This window comes from Neodiprion lecontei, chromosome 6, assembly GCF_021901455.1.
Source record: "Neodiprion lecontei isolate iyNeoLeco1 chromosome 6, iyNeoLeco1.1, whole genome shotgun sequence".
NCBI classification, from domain to species: Eukaryota; Metazoa; Arthropoda; class Insecta; order Hymenoptera; family Diprionidae; genus Neodiprion; species Neodiprion lecontei.
Window position 1 is genome coordinate 12,708,069 of NC_060265.1, and position 19,325 is coordinate 12,727,393.

At 40.0% G+C, this 19,325-nt stretch overlaps 1 protein-coding gene across 4 annotated transcripts in view; it reads left to right on the top strand.

The window, feature by feature from the left end:
* LOC124294980 (dipeptidase 1-like) overlaps positions 1-19,325 on the top strand; it is a 1,606,684-nt gene that overhangs the window by 734,517 nt on the left and 852,842 nt on the right. For all 4 annotated transcript variants that reach the window (XM_046742822.1, XM_046742823.1, XM_046742824.1 and 1 more), the window contains exon 7: positions 10,534-10,684. In XM_046742822.1, the coding sequence (XP_046598778.1) occupies positions 10,534-10,684 (151 nt within the window). The remainder of the gene's footprint in view (positions 1-10,533; positions 10,685-19,325) is intronic.

Here is a 19,325-nt window from a genome sequence, read left to right on the forward strand (position 1 = left end):
AGAGCCTACATCCACTTAATTGACATCTGTGAATGAATTTAATTGCTAAAACGACCATCTTTAATAACCTTTTAAGACTATGACATACTGACTGTGAAGAAACATAGTTCTTTAATCTTTTTAATTAATGACTACCAACTTTAACTCCCACATATAAAATAACTTGAAGATTGACATCATCTATCGTCACTCAAAAGAACACTGTTTCCACCAATTGTAATTGTGAATTCGACTACATCTTATTACACTTACTTTATTCAAAAGGTAAATAACACCATAAAACATCCTTATCTCAATTAATCATAAGGTTCTTACTATCAACTATATTTAATAACTCTAAGATTATTACATCTACAATATTTATGTCCGATTACTTCTAGTACTTTTATATTATAAAATCCTTTTTTTGTTATTTTTGACAGTTTTTTAAAATAAATCGTTCTGAGGAGGGCCCATATCCGGGTCGAAACGTTAACTAAAAATACGTTTTCTTAATTGACCGATCACCAAGACTCTATAATATATTGTCGAGAAGGTTACATGATTGAGACAGGCAAATAAGATGGTATTGACAGCGGTAGTTAATAAAATAAATAATCGTTGTTCACAAAAATTTCGGTAAAATAGCAGTAAACGGTAGTTTTAAAACGAGAGACGGCAGTTAACAGAGTAAAATGAACGTAGGTCGGGAGATGCGATATAATGCAAGAATTGACTCAAAACTACACGTCACTGGGCGACGTGATCTTACCCAAGTTGCAAATGACGCTACGAAAATTATTATTCTGTCAATTAGAACGGGAGAACTTTACTGCGATCGGTAGAAAACAACGTAACGATAGTTCGGTAGATGATACGACAAATTTACCATAAATTATGACCAGTATGAGAGATTGACATTCAGTAACAATTTACCAAGTCGGCAAACGATCGACTAGATAGCCTTCGGTAGAAGTATTCATAAACGGTAGATTCGATAATTTATAATTATTACGTACTTGAGGAATTGAATAATGAATTCCTAAACATAACTTTTGAGAGAATACAAAATACAAAATTATGAGAGTACGAGAATTTCGGAGAGTTTACAAAATAGAGAAATACACTAAAATACACCGCAATACAAAAGAATAATTCACAGAACTTAATTTAACAAAATACAGAGAAATAAATAACTGGCAAAAATAATATGAAATCGCCAATAGCAATAAAGAAAAAGTGCGGTAATATCTAGCGCTGATTCTACGCTCGCTTGTGCTCCAAGGAACTCGATATGTGATACAATAGGCACAAAAATAAATAAAAATATAATAAGCAATAACAGAAATAAAATGTAAAGCACACTAATATCACAAAAAGAGTATGGAATGAAATATAAAGCCAATAGGGCTCAAAATACGATAGAAAGTGCAGAAGCAGGCTGATAGAGATTCACAAATAATCAGAAAAATCATAAATACAAGAGAAATAATTATTTGGCAGTTACGAGGTTGCTCAGATACGAAAATAATAAATTACTGAAATCATGCAGTCACACGGCGGCTTACTGCAACTTTAAGCCGTGGACCATGACTCACACAAAGTCGATAAATACCATAAGAAAGAATTTTTCAATTCAAAGGCAGAAGCCTTACCTTGGCGGTTGACTTCGGGCACACAAACTGACTCTAATTTCAATCATACGTTATACTAGCAAAACTGAGAAGGAAGGGAAAAAGAATAAAAAGACTTTATAGGATAAAGGTTTTCGGTAGAATAAACGATAGAACGATAGCGGTAGAAGGAAAGGTATCGGTAGCTTAAATCGGGAGAATAATCGGAAGGATGCGGAAAACAAAGCTGTCTCTCAGCAGGTCAAGCATAGAATAGGAGGTCGTAGTTCGGCTCGCCGATCTCGCGGTTGTCGTGAGGTGATTCTTCTTCTTTGATTGGTGGGTTGACCCCCACCGCAAATAGGCCATCCCCCTGTGGCGAATATTGGTTACTGCGTGGTCATACGTTTTCCAAAATTACCGCTAGATGTGGCGTAATGTGCTGCTCGCGATTTTGTCGTTGACACCAACTCGTACGATTTTGTAGCTGCTTCGGTTCACGGTCCAGGCTGCCTATCATCGGGGACTTCTTTGACAGAGGCATACACAGGGTGCCTCTCGGCCAAAGTTACCGGGTGGAGAGTGACGCCTCATTGTTCACCTCCACCGGCTTTTGCACAGACAGTAGCTAGCTGCCTGTACCTGAGGTCGTGCAGTCAGACGGTTGGCCAAACCGTGGACCACGACCCACACAATTAGTCCTTGCCGATAGGAAGGCAGCGTCGATCCTCAGAGCGATGGCTTTATCAACCTGGACGTAGTGGTTTGGGGTCGGTCCGGCACCAGGCCGGTAAGTCGGAGGATGGCAGGCTACGGTCTGCCCTCTACGCCATCCTTACGGCATCCGATAGAGCTGGCGGCTGGTTCCTCTTCGAGAAACGGTGCCCTCGGCCGCCGGGAGGATTTTGATCTCCCTGTTCACCGGCAGTCGAGGCGATACGGAAGGTTCGGATGGATGCTACCCCAGGTGTATATAAAGGTGCACCAAGGTAGCCAGTGTAGTCTGATGAGACCGTCGGTAGGCGAAGTCGTCGAGAGCTGCAAGCGGTAGCTAGTGGTCCCCCGTTGGTCGGGATCATCGTCGTCCAAGTACCTTGTTAGCTTGCGCCGAAGCGCGAAATAAAGAATTTACAAAAAAGAATTAGTTAAAAGTAGTTATTGCCCATTTTGTATCGAATTCGGTTGGAGTACCCTGCTGAGGACGCGTAAACTAAAAATAATAGCGGTTGTGTGCCCTTGTGACGGGCGACTCTGAAACGCCACGTTACAATGTATTTATTATACAGCATGCATACCCTGTAGTCGGCAGCAGTATACAAGTGCGACAAAACTTCGTAATACGCAGGAACACAACACACACGTGCAAATATACGCACACATCCAACTCTCAGACCAGAGGTAGTGAAGTACACAGTGAGACTACGAAGCATCGCACGAAGAGGAGACCCTGAGTATAGGATACGCTGTGTAATGTATTCTATCCCCTTCTTTTGCACGTTCAATCCTACAGATGTATATGTTCGTCTCTTTCTATGACGCCTCAAGTTTTCGTGTTACACTTGATCTTACTCCTCATAAAATTTCCGTACCGGGCCTTATAACTCAAATCGTTTCTTAAGGAGTAAACTCCAAAAAAACTAATAGCACACACGAGAGCTCTGTACATCGCTGGAACCTTCCTGCGCCATATTGAATAGACCCCGCCCATATGTTGGATTCCAATAGAGTCGAAAGGCTTCCTTCAACGAATCGACAGCTGGTCTCAGTGAGCATCCTCTTCGAAAATGGCTAGAGCGGTACCTCACCGTTTCCGAAAATTCGGAATCGTTGTTTAGGTTCACGTTTTTCGTCTAGCTTTTAACTGGCTCTGGTTGATTTGGAAAACTGTATGAAAGAAAAAGTATGAGAAAATAACACAATAATCAATGCTACTATAACTGATGTATGCTCTATCCTATTACTAGCGAATTTCCGGCATAGTAATTTATCGTAACCAAACTGATCTAACCTAACTTATTCAAGATCGATATGAATGACGTAATTTATGCTACAACTGTGTTTCGTTTGTGTACTTACCAATGAAATTATACGATGTCATCAGTTTTCTTTTATTCTTGACTACGATAACAACAGCCCGTTGATACTTTTGAATATTTGACATACCCACGCGTCGCTGTCACTGACGGTTGATTATTTCAACCGGTGTATTGGAGAAATCAGTCAACTTACAGACTTGTGTGGCTATCTGACCGACGAATGTTCATTAAGAATTCTGGCTTCACGTCATCTCTTCGTCGTTCTCGGTAACGCCGGTAAAAATAGATTACCATGCTTCAGAGCCGAATTCATCATTCACGCGGAGAACTGCGGTTAGTCGCCAATTTCTAGATTTCGTGCCGCTTCTTTATTTCAACGTGAAACCCACATGCTTTGAGGTCTACTTGTTCGGAATATCGTGAAAATAGCCTTCTTATACCTTTCACTCAATAAAAGGTGTCAAGGCTCTGATTTTGAATGACATAAGTGACGCGCCCACGTTTTACAATTGACATGACGTGTAATTTTTCCAATTTTCGGATTTCATGCTTTCATCGGAATCCATTGCTCGAGAAATATCTAAGGCCGCGAAAAAATTCGATTTGATGCACAGTTTCCGGGATATCCTGAAAAGTTCTGCAAATCCCGAAATCCGTGGAATCGACCAGGGCACCTTCTGAACCAGCCTTACACGAGTAAATAAAAATTGTTAAAACCTAAAGGTAAGAATTGTCAAACAGAACTTGTTATTTGTTTATAAATGTGTATTTTAAATGGAATTTCATTTCATTAAATTGTATGTGTATTTTAATCACGCACAGTGATAGTTGGCACCACCCAAAATAACCTTATTTACAGATAGCAAAGAGCTGGACCCGAACCCTGAATGAATAAAACATGAGAGTACACACATATGGACACATCGAAAGGTGTGTAAACCTAAATGTAGTCTGAATCAAGCAGCAAATCAAAGATTCTGGCAAAAGTTCTTGTAGAACGTGACACTTCCTTCCTCAATAAAATAGTGGCAGCGAAGGGGGTTGCCAACCGCAAATAATCCAAAAATTTGTAAACAATAAGCGCTAAAAAACTGCCGCACATGTAAAAAATTTTACACAGTAATGGACATACTGTAAAGAGGCATTTTTTGTGCGCGTTCCAAACGGCCCCCCGAACCCTAGGCGGAACCTGAAGTTAGGGATTTCGCGATCAGATCGCTAATAATTTCATAAAAGAGCGCCAGGACGAAGGTCACGCATCCGATACTGTGACAATGAGAGGGGTCACTTACGGGCTGGTGAATACGACTTTTCAGGATTTTTGTTTATTTTTTTTTTTTTTTTTGTTTTGAGTAAATGCGACTCCATACACGGGATCGGCGGCATATTCAACAGCGTGATAGGACCACAGTCGCGGCGGTTCGCGACGAGAGGTGGGCCTCACACGAGGCTACGGAGAGTGCGCCAACGTAGAGGTCTGCCGCGAGGGAAACCAAGGCGGACGAGACTCGTTGGTGGCCGGCGAGCCGTAGCCTCTCCTCACCACACTGACGTCCAGCAGCTTCGCGAAGCCGTCACCACGCCATTGCCAAACAATGGAGCACCGGAGAACCAGACAGACACTCGGCGTTCCGCGACAGCGGAAGTCAATGATAGCGACAAGTTAGGCTACAAGAATTTCGGGAAGCGAAAACCAATTAGATTGGGAGAATTTTTTGTGACTGATAGCGCCTATTTTCGAAGCATGTTCGGATTTCGGCTTCGCGTAGCAAAGCACTTCACTTGAGGCCCGGCGACGGTTCGTGACAGTTGCGTGGAGTTTTGATTCGGAAAACAAAAAGTAAAGAAAAGATATTTTGAGTGCGTCATGGCCGAGACTGATGTTGGCGAGTTCTTGGTGTGGGTGCGAAGCGATAAGCGCTGTTAATTCTTCGTGAACATATTTCTACATACAGAAATGCAGATGGCGTTGAAAAAGCCCGACACGTAAAAATTTATTCTGACTGCATAATTACTTTAAACAAAAACATTGGTCCTCAAGGTCAACGTTTCACGAGTGAAATCTAAACACAACTGTGTAATCGTCGATTCGAGAAAATCAACTAAAGTGTTCGCGAAGACCCGGAGACCAATTTCATCGACAAAAGTTTTTGAGGTTAGGATGCTAGCAAAAGTTCGAGGTTAGGCTGCTGTCAACGTCGATAAAGGACACATTTCTAAGGATATCCGAGAATATTGAAGAATGGCCACGCTCTTTTGCTCTGAGTGTGGGGAGTTCGAGAATCTGAATGACTCACAGGGGCTACAACTCTGTAAACTCTTCTGCGGCAGGGTCGCTGCCACAGAAATCAGGTGTCTTCAAATAAAAAAAGAACATTGATTTATTTAACATTGAGTATCCCTGAATTATCTAAAACTGTGAAAAATTTGCAAATCAGGCTCAACAAGGCCCAGCTAGATAATCAGTCAACATCAACCCAATCGATACTCGAGGCTATCGTTGCGTCTCTCGAAGATATGAGAAGTGAACAAGTCACGACGAACAGCAAGTTAGATGGTCTGTCTGGCCTTAAGGCTGATCGAAGTGAAGCAGTACGTCAAGAGTTTACCTAAACAGGAAGACTATGAACTGCTAAAGAACGAGCTTACGGAATGTATTCAGGGGCTCCCACTGCAGAGAGCTCTAAAGAATTTAAAACGAGTGTAAGGGAACGGATTCAAGGCCTGCCGACAGCAGCCGACTATGCTCAGCTCAGAGAAACAGTGAACGAGCTCAAACACAAGGTGGAAGACGGGACAGCCGAAGCAGACCAGGGGAAGAGGAGGGCAGCAAATAAGGAGGAAATTATCGAAAAGTCCGTCGAAAGGCAGAGGAGGTCGAAGAACATCATAATCTCTGGACTCCGAGAATCAGCCGAGGAGATAGCTGCAGCTAGAATGGAAGCAAACCTGGTCCAGTTCAGGGAACTCCTCCGTCCCCTGGGCGTGAATACAAATGACATCGGTGCTATTCGACTAGGTAAGATTCGTACAGGATCAGATAGACTGCTCAAGGTCGTCTTCCCAACAGCGGAGGCAGCAAAAGCAGCTCTCGTGGGGTCAGAAAATCTACCAGCAGAGACCCGTATGAAAAACGACATGACTCCAAAGCAGCACATGTAACTCGATAATCTAAAGACTAAACTCTCGAGGATGCAAAAGGATGCACGTCCAGTCAAACCCGAGAAGTCGAGACACGCCAGATTCAAAAACTGTTTGGGCATCTGGCTCGGATACGGATATTCTACACGAATTTGGCATCAACTACGGTGAAGCAAGACGAATTTCTACAGAGAATACAGCAATCAAAACTAAATATAATAATCATGTCTGAGACCTGGCTCAAACCTGAAATTCCTGATAATTCAATTAACATACATGGGTTCCAGCTCTTTCGAAAGGATCGAGAACGCCGCCGGGGAGGAGTTGCAATTTACGTGGCCGACTCGATCTGCGGCATCCCGATTGCGGCAACGCTACACCGAACTATCAATGGACGAAACACCGAGAGCCTATGTCTCGAGGTCTCGGTATCTGGCACGGAATTCACAGTAAGAGGGGTGTACCGCCGCCCACACGCAACGGATGAGGAAAACAGCACGCTGATCGACACACTTGAAGCAGCTGCAGACCGAGGACCAATAATTATCATGGGCGATTTCAACTACCCCGGCGTCGACTGGGCCTCGCTGACGTCACGTACGTCGAACAGACAAGAAAACGAATTTTTAGAATTTTTTGGAGGATCCTGTCTTACGCAAGAGGTAACACAAGACACGAGGTTTCGGCAAGGGCAGCAGTTCTCGTCTCTGGATCTCGCCCTAACGAACGAAAAAAACCTAGTGGCGACCTTGAAGTATGACCCGCCGATAGAAATGAGCGAACACGTCGTGATTCTCGCGGAATTGCAACTTGAGCTCCAGGATCGCGTTAGAAGTGTAGAACCACGAGAAATGAGGAACTTTCGAAAGTGGGATCACACGAGGGTCTCTGGCAGAATTGGAATGTGGTCAGAGATTTTAACAGGAATCCGTCGAGAGCCGGAAGATCTATGGAACGTTTTCAAGGACAAAATATGCGCGCTGGCAAAGGAGGGCGCGCCTATCCGAGTAGGAAGGCCGCCAAGCGGGCAAAAACCATGAATGAGGATAGACATCCGCCGTTTACCTAGGATGAAAGTACGAGCTTGGAAAAAGTATACGGAAACGCACACAGACACAGCATACACAACCTACAAAATAGCGAGAAACAGGGCTACAGCAGTTACTCGAAGGGCAAGAATACATTTTGAGGAACAACTAGTCGAGCAAGGGCCCAAGCCCTTCTACGGTTATCTACGGCGCTCAATAACAACTAAAATAGCCTTGCCGCAGTGTCTTCGGCGAACTGAAAAGGATATAATCCAGGATCCGGCCGAAATTGCGGAATTATTTGCAGACCAATTCAAGAGTGTCTTTGTGGTGTAATTGGGGGCTCAGGTGTTAGACTACGAGGGCATCGATAGGGTTGAGGCATCGATTCAGGATGTTAACATTACAACCAATGAGGTCGAGCAGATCTTTGCGGGGTTGGATGGGGACTTCTCACCAGGACCGGACGATGTACACCCGCTACCACTGAAAAAACTAGGAGCACATGTCGCACCGGCGCTCGCTCACATAATGAGAATAAGCATCGAGTTCGGGACACTGTCGCGAGATTGGCTTGAAGCTTCAGTGGCTCTAATTTTTGAGAAAGGTGATAAGCTGCAAGCCATCAATTACAGGCCGATATCTCTAACGCCCACGAGCTGCAAAATCTTGGAGAAGATAATTGTGGGTAGGTTGCGCAAATTCTGTGATGAGCAAGGGTTGATCGCTGCGAGTCAGCATGGTTTCGTCCCAGGGAGGTCCGTCACGTCAAATCTTCTGCTGGCAACTAGCGAGTGAGCCCAAGCCTACGACAGGGGCAAACCAATCGACATAATTTATCTGGACTACGAAAAAGCGTTTGATAAAGTTCCGCACTGCCGCCTGCTGGGGAAGCTGGAACGACTCGGAATCCAAGGGCCGCTTCTAATTTGGATCACGGCCTATCTCACAGGAAGAACTTTTCGAGTGCGGGTGGGGGAGATACTATCGACGCCAAGACCTGTGACAAGTGGGGTACCTCAGGGCTCCGTCCTCGGTCCCCTACTGTTTATACTCTACGTCGGCGAATTGCCACGTATCGTCCAGGCTCAATCATCGATGTTCGCGGATGATACGAAACTCTTCGGCAACCCTCTCACGCAAGACCTTCAGGGAGAACTCAACAACCTGCGACGTTGGACCGAGAACTGGATGCTCACCCTCAACAAGGAAAAATGTACAGTGATGCATGTAGGGAGAACGAATCCACAAACACAATATATGCTGGGGAACACTCCACTCCAGGGCGTCAGCATGCAGAAGGATCTCGGAGATTTTATATATATATATATATATTGAAAATGATTCTAACGATTATCGATTGGAAATGATAATGTAGCTGGTTATTATTATGAATACTTAGTATTACTTGATTCAGTTTGAATCAGGGCCGAATTTGATTTAATTGCGGAAAATCGAATATCATGAAAATATCTGTTCGCAAAATAATGAGATTTAGTGAAGAACAGTAAAAATTGAAACGTAGAAGGTAGTGAGTGTTTTTCAGCTAACAGAACAAACTGAATGCTCGGTTTTCACGAATTAGCGCGAGACTTTAGGCCGGTCACAACTAAGTTTTTCCAACGCCACTTTTGCTTGAGAGGGCTAATCCGCGTAGACGTCCCCGCACTTCGCAACTTGACAGACGATGTTACAACGGTAATTAACCAATGAAGTACGAGGGCGACCTCCCGGCGCCAAAATCGCCACGGTCAGCGTCACTCCGCGCCTTCCGATGGTGTTCCGACGATTCTCAATCTCGTAGTTTACACGTGTAAGGTGCTGACAGAAAGTATCTTACGGTAATTCTCACATATTCATCCATACATCTTAACGTTTAATCTATTTTAATTTGGAGGTTCCAAAGTTAGTGGTTAATCCTAATTATTGATGATAATTTTGACTCAAAAACAGAGATATTTTGAGGCTGAGTGCTGCTGATGCTAATTCAGCAGTCTCTTGTCTCAGTTCTTGGTATCAGTTACAAGAAACAAAGTTGAACCTTATACTAGGGGTCATTGTTGGTCTCTACGTGACTTTTTCCAGGTGGGGTGGAACCCGCCGGTCTAGGCAGTACGATATTTTAATGTTATTTATGGCCGTAGCTTTCGTTACAGCGTTGAAAGAGAATTTTGGGATACAATCCACTTGTTGAGAATCGTAGTTACATTGTGATTTTGAAAAAGGTACGCCGAAGCAATACTCCGGACGTAACACGGGGAAACCCGCAAGGTTGAATGCGTATCCAAAAACGATATTACAGTAAGATTAGTACGCCTCTTAATGTCGATGCCACGTTAGATCCAATCTTTTTGCTAATAATGAAAAATAAATTAATTCTGAATCATATAAGAGATACTTCGTTGTTGCTTCTTGAAGCTGAAATTTGAATCGAGTTACGCTGTTTTTCCGCCCAACGGCTCGATTGAATAATATGTTTTTTTCTCAACAGTAGGGCCTCCAGCCTACAAATTGAAGTATTATTATATTTCAGTATACACAATAACTAAATAAATTACAGTCAGATCAAAATTTGAACAGTTAATAGCTTATTGCCAATTAGCAGAATAGACTATTTATATGAATATTATAGTATGGAAAATAAGAACTGGACAATCTTACGAGTATAATTTGTACATCAATACAAATTAAAAATTCTGAGGGATCTCTGTTCAAAGACAATTTTCATCATTTCAGGTCTATTGGAGGCTCATAGAGACGGCAAGATCGCTAGTCTCATCGGCGTAGAAGGTGGACATGCTCTCGGAAATTCTCTCGGAGTCTTACGGACATTTTACGGGCTTGGAGCTAGATACCTCACCTTGACACATGCTTGTGATACGTCCTGGTAAGTAGGAAATATTTTCTCATCTGTAGTTATTTTGATTAATACTAAATTCATCCAATATTTATTCTTTCATTGAATCAACCAAAAATGCGCCCTGTCTGGTATTCCAAAATAATGTTAAGTGACTTCTAACGGAGAACGTTGGCGCACCATACAGGGTAAGTAGGCTTAAACTTAAGACGGAAAAAAAAATTACCGGAACATATTCAACTTTGATTGATTACTTCCATCACAATGCTATGCAAATTCCAAACAACAATGATGTTTTTATATTTCACTTTCATTCAACGGTGCGCAATGTTTTTCGAATTTGTCCAATACTACGGCCAAGTTTGTTTTATCGGCCTCTTCTTCAAATTTAAATGTATCAAACATTTCGAGGCCATAGTCTCCAATTAAATTGAGTAAGATGACCACTTTGGTTTTGCCAGAACTTGTCGATTTTCCTGTAGCGTCACAGAAATAGTTGAACTTTCGGTGAAATTTTTTCCAATTTTCCGCTACGTTGCCCGTGAAGCTTAACAGTGGTGGCGAACGGAAGACTGTTTCTATCTTTTTGCTTTAGATTAATTAATAATCTGTGGCCAATACGTTCCGATTTGCTTCGTATACTGATTCACTGGTCCACTTCTGACACCATTTATTATTTAGAGGGGGGTGTTGTTAATTAATGACACCGATTACTCGTATTTAAGGAATTTATTATATTTAGGCCTCTGTTGCCGTTCGGTCGTCATACTCAACTCGGCTCCGGCTCACGGCTTACCTACGCTGTAGCATCGCGTGGTCTAGCACGTACGCTGTTTACTTTCATACATGACAGCTTCTACCCAAGGGACTGTTCCCTATTAAGTGAGGTGCGGAAGAGATTTCCGTGTGAAGTCGATTTCATATGATTTTTGTGATGTGATAAATGATTTAAGCTATTTTTGAAGTCATGTGATTTCACGTAATTTCAGTTGATTTCAATTGATTTCATTTGAATTCATCAAATCGGTTTCAAGCGATTACTGAAATCATTGGAGGGAAAAAAAAGTCCTAAAATGATTAAATTTTTTTTTATTGACTAATCTTGTGAATCAAATTTGAATTAAAAATTTTTAGAATGAAAAAAGTGATTGAAAAAGACACAGATATAGATATTGAAAGAAATGTTTAATTTTTTCATACAGTTATGTCAATACAAAGACCCGTTTCGGCCAAACAAGGCGACGAAATAGTCAAACAGTATTGCTTAATACTAATAAATCCATGCACATCCATGGATACAGGTAGTAAATTTTGTGATTTCGGTATGATTTCATACCAATTACAAAGAACACCAATTTCTTCGAAATTCTCTTTCACGCGCGCGTAATGGCTCAAATACTCCTGACTTTTTTTTGTCGTACCATCTTAGTCCAGTCAAATAGAACTTGAAAATGGCAAAACGCATTGAAAAGTCAAATTTTTTAGGACAAGTAGAGAGTCATCTGAGATGCCCAAAAACACCAAAATCCAACCAAATTTCCTTGTGCATCGGCCGCCATCTTGAAAAACAGGTAATCCTCTATATCTCGGCTCCCACTGGTCGGATATTCAGAATTTAATCGTCTACAACTTTTATATGAAAAATTTATTGATCACATCGAAAGGGGGAATATAATTGACAATAAACATCATTAGACATCAATTTATGGCACTTTTTTTTATCGTAAAACGTTTTCATTCACAGCTATCAAAAAATACTTCCATTAAAAGTTGTAGATAATATTTTTCTCTAAAAAACTAAAAACAAAAATCGAAAATTCGACAGATGGGAGCCGAGATATCGAGGATTACCTGTTTTTCAAGATGGCGGCCGATGCACAAGGAAATTTTGTTGGATTTTGGTGTTTTTGGGCATCTCAGATGACCCTCTACTTGTCCTAAAAAATTTGGCTTTTCAATCCGTTTTGCCATTTTTAGCTACTTTTCGGTCTAATTTGACTGGACTATCTGTGTATGCGAAATTAAGAACTAAACCGATAAAACATTTCGGTGAACCTTTTTCAGTTTTTTTTTTCTTAAATAAGCACCATTCGCCGATATGAATTTCATCATTTTTTTTTAGTGAAACATTTCTCATCACGTTTACTATCTCTTTTTTTATATCGGTTCAATTCAGACTCTCTTACACGCTGCAGTCGGTCGCTGCTTAAATTCGCTGAATTGTTATGCAGGAGCCAACATATCGACGATTTCTTTACCACTAATTCGTTGTTGTGTCTATCTTTTACAACAACGAAAGGACTATCGGGCTGGAGTTTTAGTTTGTACTGATTGTAATTTTTAAGAAGTAAACTGCCTTGAGCATTGGAAAGAACGGACAAGTCTTGTAATAATTCAATCTGAGGTTCTCGGTCACTATCATCTCCATTATTCGGTACCGAGGCTCATTCGACCGATTCAACCGGGATATTCGGATCGTTAGTAGATTCTTCTTCGTTGTTTTTTTCTCGTAGTTATAAAAATCTACTGTTTCTTTACATTGCATAGGAAAATTGTCGCATTCTAGCTCGCTGATATTCATCCCCAACGATTGACCTTTCGTCAAAGCATGTTTTTTTGCTTGCCCAATTATTTCAAAAATGTCGTTCGTACCCGGTAGTAAACACTGTTCTCCTGTTAATCGACCGGCTATTTTTGCGCGTGGATAATTAAACTGAGCGTTTTTATCATGCAAATTACCTGAGGCAATGTCGTCTAGTAGTTGAATTCTTTTAACTCTATGAATAATTTCTAGAAAACTACTGTTGACTATTGTTGAGTACGTCCTACTCATGGATCTTAGGAGACGGCAAAAACTTTCGCATGGTTGGCTACTGAATTGCCATGGCAAAAACATTTCCGAAGAGTTTTGCGAAGATGAAGCGTATCTTTTCAGTTTCAAAATAGAATTTACCAAGCCATGGGCAATAATTTCCATACATATATACGTGTTAAGTGACAGAAAATTATCGTATACTGAATACTGTGGCACAGTGTTCAACCATGCTCTCCATATTCGGAGTACAAAAATGCAGAACCAACAATTACATATATATGCCGTCTAAATAGTACAGGCGAATAAGGCATGTAATCGACTGACTCCTATTCTTTTCGAGAACAGCTTCGCCAAAGTTTTCGTAGGCAGATTTGACCTCAACCAATGAGCCCTTGATTTTGCCGCCATATCAATTTAACGGCTGATTGTTTATAAAAATGTTGAAAAAAAAAAATCGAATTTTTATTTTTAATTGTTTTTCTATCGGTGTGAGGAAAAAATGTTTGATATAAAAGTAGTAGGTCTCAACCGCGTGTATAAAAAAAAAAAATTTTGATTTCAAAAATAATTTTTAGTTCAGCCGGAAAATGTAAAGAACCAGCCATTTTTTTTTTAATTTCAATCCAGTTTCCTGAAATATAAATTTGAACCTTCGAAACTCACATGTCGCGTGTGAAATTAGTGCTTCAAAAACCAGTCCAAAACTTATTCGATTATCTCTTACATCACGGCAACAAATAGCGATTTTCGAAAACAACTTTGGGTATCAATAGAATCCAACATAATGGGGTTACAGTGTGAAAAAAATTTCTCGTAGTACTTACAGATATGGAGATTACCGATACGATTGAAAAAAAATTTTTTTCCATCGACAAAGGTCGAAAAAAGGAAAGAAAATTTTTCTTACTTAACAAATAGGATTATTGCTGAAATTATTTACTTACGAAAGACATTTTTCAACATTATTATTTCTGTTTTTGAGACAAAAGATTAAAAAAAAAAACCTCTTCATCTTTATTAGAACCGGATTTATACTTGTTTGACTTATTTTCAATTTATTATCATTGTTAATAATATTAAGATTTGAAAAAAATACTATATCTCGTCTATACCTCAAGGGTCAACCATGAATTTCTTCATTTTTATTTAAGCTCTATTTTTATCAAAATTAATTAGTGAATCGAGGCAAAGGCGAGGCGTCGCATCCCAGCAACGCGGCAACGTGAAAGGGTGGCGCGGTGACGCGGTGGAGGCCATACGATAGCGCGCGGTCGAACAGTAGTTGTCGAATAAATATCTCCGGTAAAAATTATCGAAGAAGAATTTTTTTTTTTCTAAACCAATTATTTTTTTCTTAGCTATCGGAATGTTCAATTAGGTTTTTATTTTGATTATTTTTTTTTTCTCTTTTATATCGCAATATCTCCGGTAAAAATTGTCGTAGGTTTTTTTTTTGAAAGAAAAAAACATTTATCACAATAAAAAACTAATGACATATTCCGATTGCTGAGAAAAAAGTAATTAGATTTAAACAAAAAGGAATCCTTCTACAATTCTTACCGGAGATATTGCGATATAAAAGAAGAAAAAAAAGAAAAAAAATTATTGATCAATGTAAAAAAAAAAGTGTGTGTGTCAGCTCCGACGTACGACCGGATTTCACTTCTCACGAACGATAATTATGATATACATCGAATAGAAAAAATGAGCAAATGAATGCATCTTCCAAAATGATAAGAGAAACAAACATATATCTGTAATTATTCGGATTATTTCAACCTTAATTACTTCATGATTTGTTTAATAGTACATGAAAATACACGTATCAATGCATAGAAGTACAAGAAAAGTTTAAAATCAAAACATTGAAAGTTAATGGTTAGGTTGCTGCTTGTGTACGTTATATCGATACAATAAATACTACTATATGTATTTATTATACAGCATGCATACCCTGTACTCGGCAGCAGTATACAAGTTGCGACAGAACTTCGTAATACGCAGGCACACAACACACACGTACAAATGTCACGTGCGCAGCGGTCTCGCACGCGACGACTTAACCCTCTAGGTAACCGTAGAGGTTTATGTTTAATTTTTCCGTGGGTAAGTTGGCGATCGCCCTCTACAGGACGATCCCTGCGAAATGGATTGGAGGATTTCAATATTAAATTTAGGAATGTTTTCTGTGGAACCAAAATGTTTAATGAAAAAGGTAGCAAGAGAAATGGGAGACGGGGAAGCTTACAATGGTTTTATCTTAATGTTTACTCTCTCTCTCTCGCACTTATTCTTCGGTGGTTCAGCTCCGAATTCGCAGAACGGCTCACACTTTTTCACTCACAAGCAGTTAAGACTACACAACTTGATTAAGTTCGTGGCACAGCTTCCTACACTTAAAGTCTAACTTCGAAAGGCTAACGTCGCGACGCCAGACGCTTTGAACACCGCGTGTAGAATTAGAGGAATTCTCTCTCTATTCGTCGGTGACTCTAAGACTGATAACTCTATACTCGACAGCTTGGAAGGAGCCTGTTTCCGTTGACGTTGGTTTGATCCTGTCTCTAACGGGACTGACTTCGCTCGCTCGTCCGACACCCCGTGGAGCGTCGGGCAGCGAGCGAGGTTTCTGCTGAATTTACAATTTTGGAACAAAGGCTCGCCTCGCGACGGTCATCCTCGAAGCGCGTGATCTCGCGCTCGCCTCATCCCGGTGTTGATTACACCCGGGATCTGGCGGGCGCGGAGACGCTGACGTTGCTGACGGTCAACTACGCCGTTGCGCTTTGGTGGTGCCACGAACTGTTTTGTAGATGAATATTTATAAATTTACTAATTAATTTAAAGCTATGCTTCCTCGTCTCTAAAGCGATATTAATAATTATTGACATGGTTATGATGATATATTTGGGTGTGAATATGCGGCGTTCGTGACACAAACATACGCACACATTCAACTCTCAGACCAGAGGTAGTGAACAACACAGTGAGACTACGAAGCATCGCACAAAGAGGAGACCCCGAGTATAGGATACGCTGTGTAATGTATTCCATCTCATTCTTTTGCACGTTCAATATATATGTTAGTCTCTTTCTGTAACGCCTCAAGTTTTCGTGTTACACTTGATTTTACTCCTCATATAATTTCCGTACCGGGCCCTATAACTCTGATCGTTTTTTAAGGAGTAAACTCCAAAAACTAATTGAATATTCCGATAGCTGAGAAAAAAATAATTAGTTTAGAAAAAAAAAAAAAAATTCTTCTACGATAATTTTTACCGGAGATATTCATTTAACAACTACTGTTTGACCGCCCGCTATCGTATGCCCCCCACCGCGTCGCCGCGCCGCCCTTTCACGTTGCCGCGCTGCTGGGATGCGACGCCTCGCGTTTGCCTCGATTCACTAATTAATTTTGATAAAAATAGAGCTCAAATAAAAATGAAGAAATTCATGGTTGACCCTTGAGGTATGGACGAGATACAGTATTTTTTTCAAATCTTAATATTATTAACATTGATAATAAATTGAAAATAAGTCAAACAAGTGTAAATCCGGTTCTAATAAAGATGAAGAGGTTTTTTTTTTAATCTTTTGTCACAAAAACAGAAATAAAAATATTGAAAAATGTCTTTCGTAAGTAAATAATTTCAGCAATAATCCTATTTGTTAAGGGGACCCGGTGGTCTAGCGCACGAAAATGACACCTATTTTCACGATTTTTTTTTTTTGCTATTAAAAATAAAAAAAACGATGTTCTAACTTTTCGAGCTTATTACTACGTTTATTAATCATACAAAAAAAATTTTTTTTTTTTCAGAAACAATATTTATTATTATAAAAATGCCGCTAAAGATGACCCTCTCGAAAAATCGGATCCGAACCGCGGAGGTGATTTCGAGACTTCTACTCATCTGAAACAAAAAATTCAAAGACATTCTTAATCAGAAAGAGTGCAGTTATGGTTGGAACTAGAACAAATCAAAAAAATTGAAAATTGACAAAATGGCGGGCGTTGAAAAAAAAAGTTCGTAAAATCGGGTTTTTTTTCACTAGTTTTTTAGTGTAAACAATAGAAAATTATTCAAATAAAATTATGATTCTACTTCCGACGATAGCCATACATGTTGTGAACAACATATCCAAATTTCAAGTCATTCGGTTGAATAGCTTTTTTATTTTCACCCCCGCCGTGCCGAAAAAAGTCGTTTCGAGATAAATGAGTTTAAAGTTTGAGGTACAGATATTTTCAAAAATTGAGTAAATTTTGAATACTTACAGTTAATCCGCGATTCCGGCACCATAGAGGATCCCTTCGGAACGTTTGTATTCCGAAGGAATTATATTGTATTCGGTTACAAATGTAAAGGTAAGATGCGGAGAAGGGTCGGGACAGCTGCCGCGCTCCGAGTGCTGAACCCGTTAGGAGCGCGCTAACCGCTCTCTACCTGGAATGGGCTGTAGAAGCTATAATATTGGGAATTTCCGCATGAAAATTTCACAATATATTCTTAAGATACTATACTTTCGAAATATCGAAAAAAAATCGATTTTTTGAAATTTCTAGACCACTGGGTCCCCTTAATTAAGAAAAATTTTCTTTCCTTTTTTTTCGACCTTTGTCGATGGAAAAAAAATTTTTTTCAATCCCATTAGTAATCTCCATATCTGTAAGTACTACGAGAAATTTTTTTCACGCTGTAACCCCATTATGTTGTTATTCTATTGATACCCAAAGTTTTTTTCGAAAATCGCTATTTGTTGCCGTAATGTACGAGATAATCGAATAAGTTTTGGTCTGGTTTTGAAGCACTAATTTCACACGCGACATAAGAGTTTTAAAGATTTAAATTTATATTTAAGGAAACTGGATTGAAATTGAAAAAAAAAAATGGCTGGTTCTTTACATTTTGCGGCTGAACTAAAAATTATTTTTCAAATAAAAATTTTTTTTTCCATACACAAGGTTGAGACCTACTACTTTGATATCGAACATTTTTTCCTCGCACCGATAGAAAAAAAATTAAAAATAAGAAATCGATTTTTTTTCTTTCGACATTTTTATAAACAATCAGCTGTTAAATTGATATGGCGGCAAAATCAAGGGCTCATTAGGTGAGTTCAAATCTACCCACGAAAAATCTGCGAAAGTGTTCTTGAAAAGAATAGGAGTCAATGCTTACTCGGCTGGACTAAAAGGCTTTATATTTCTTTTGAGAGAAACGCTAGTGAAAAGATGGATGATTTGTGAGTAAGCCATGACTTTCAAGTTCTAGTGACTTTTAAGCCATTAGTTCACTTCCGGGAACGTTCTGTTTCAATAAATCAATGACTTTCGGGTCACTTATTTTTTCGGCCGAGGCATAATTCATCTTATCTTTTGGTGATAAGTCTTTTTGATTTAGACAGTGTTTGTCTTTTGATGCTGTATCCATAAGAATTTTGAAGTGACTAGCTGTAATTATAAAGTCTCCCATAGGGAGAATTATCGATGGTTTTAACAATCGTGTTCGAAGTTTCGCACCTATATGTAACGTATCTTGAATGGCAATTATTTCGGGTTCGAACCTTGCATGAAAATACGGGAAGCAGATTTTCGCTGCCGTTGCATCTAACAAGGGGACCTTACAGGTTGTTAGTCACGGATTTTGATGGGTCTCAGATTTGTTGTAGAGGGACCTATCCTAAGTACCTGAGTACAGGGATTTTTTTCAACGGCTCATGGTTTTCGAGAAAAATCGTTTTGAAATTTAACTGGTACCTATTATACTGGTGAAGTAATATATGTTCTGAGCAAGCGAGCGTCGCCCAGTGGGCAAGGTTCACGGCTCCGACTCTGGCGGTCCCGGGTTAAAG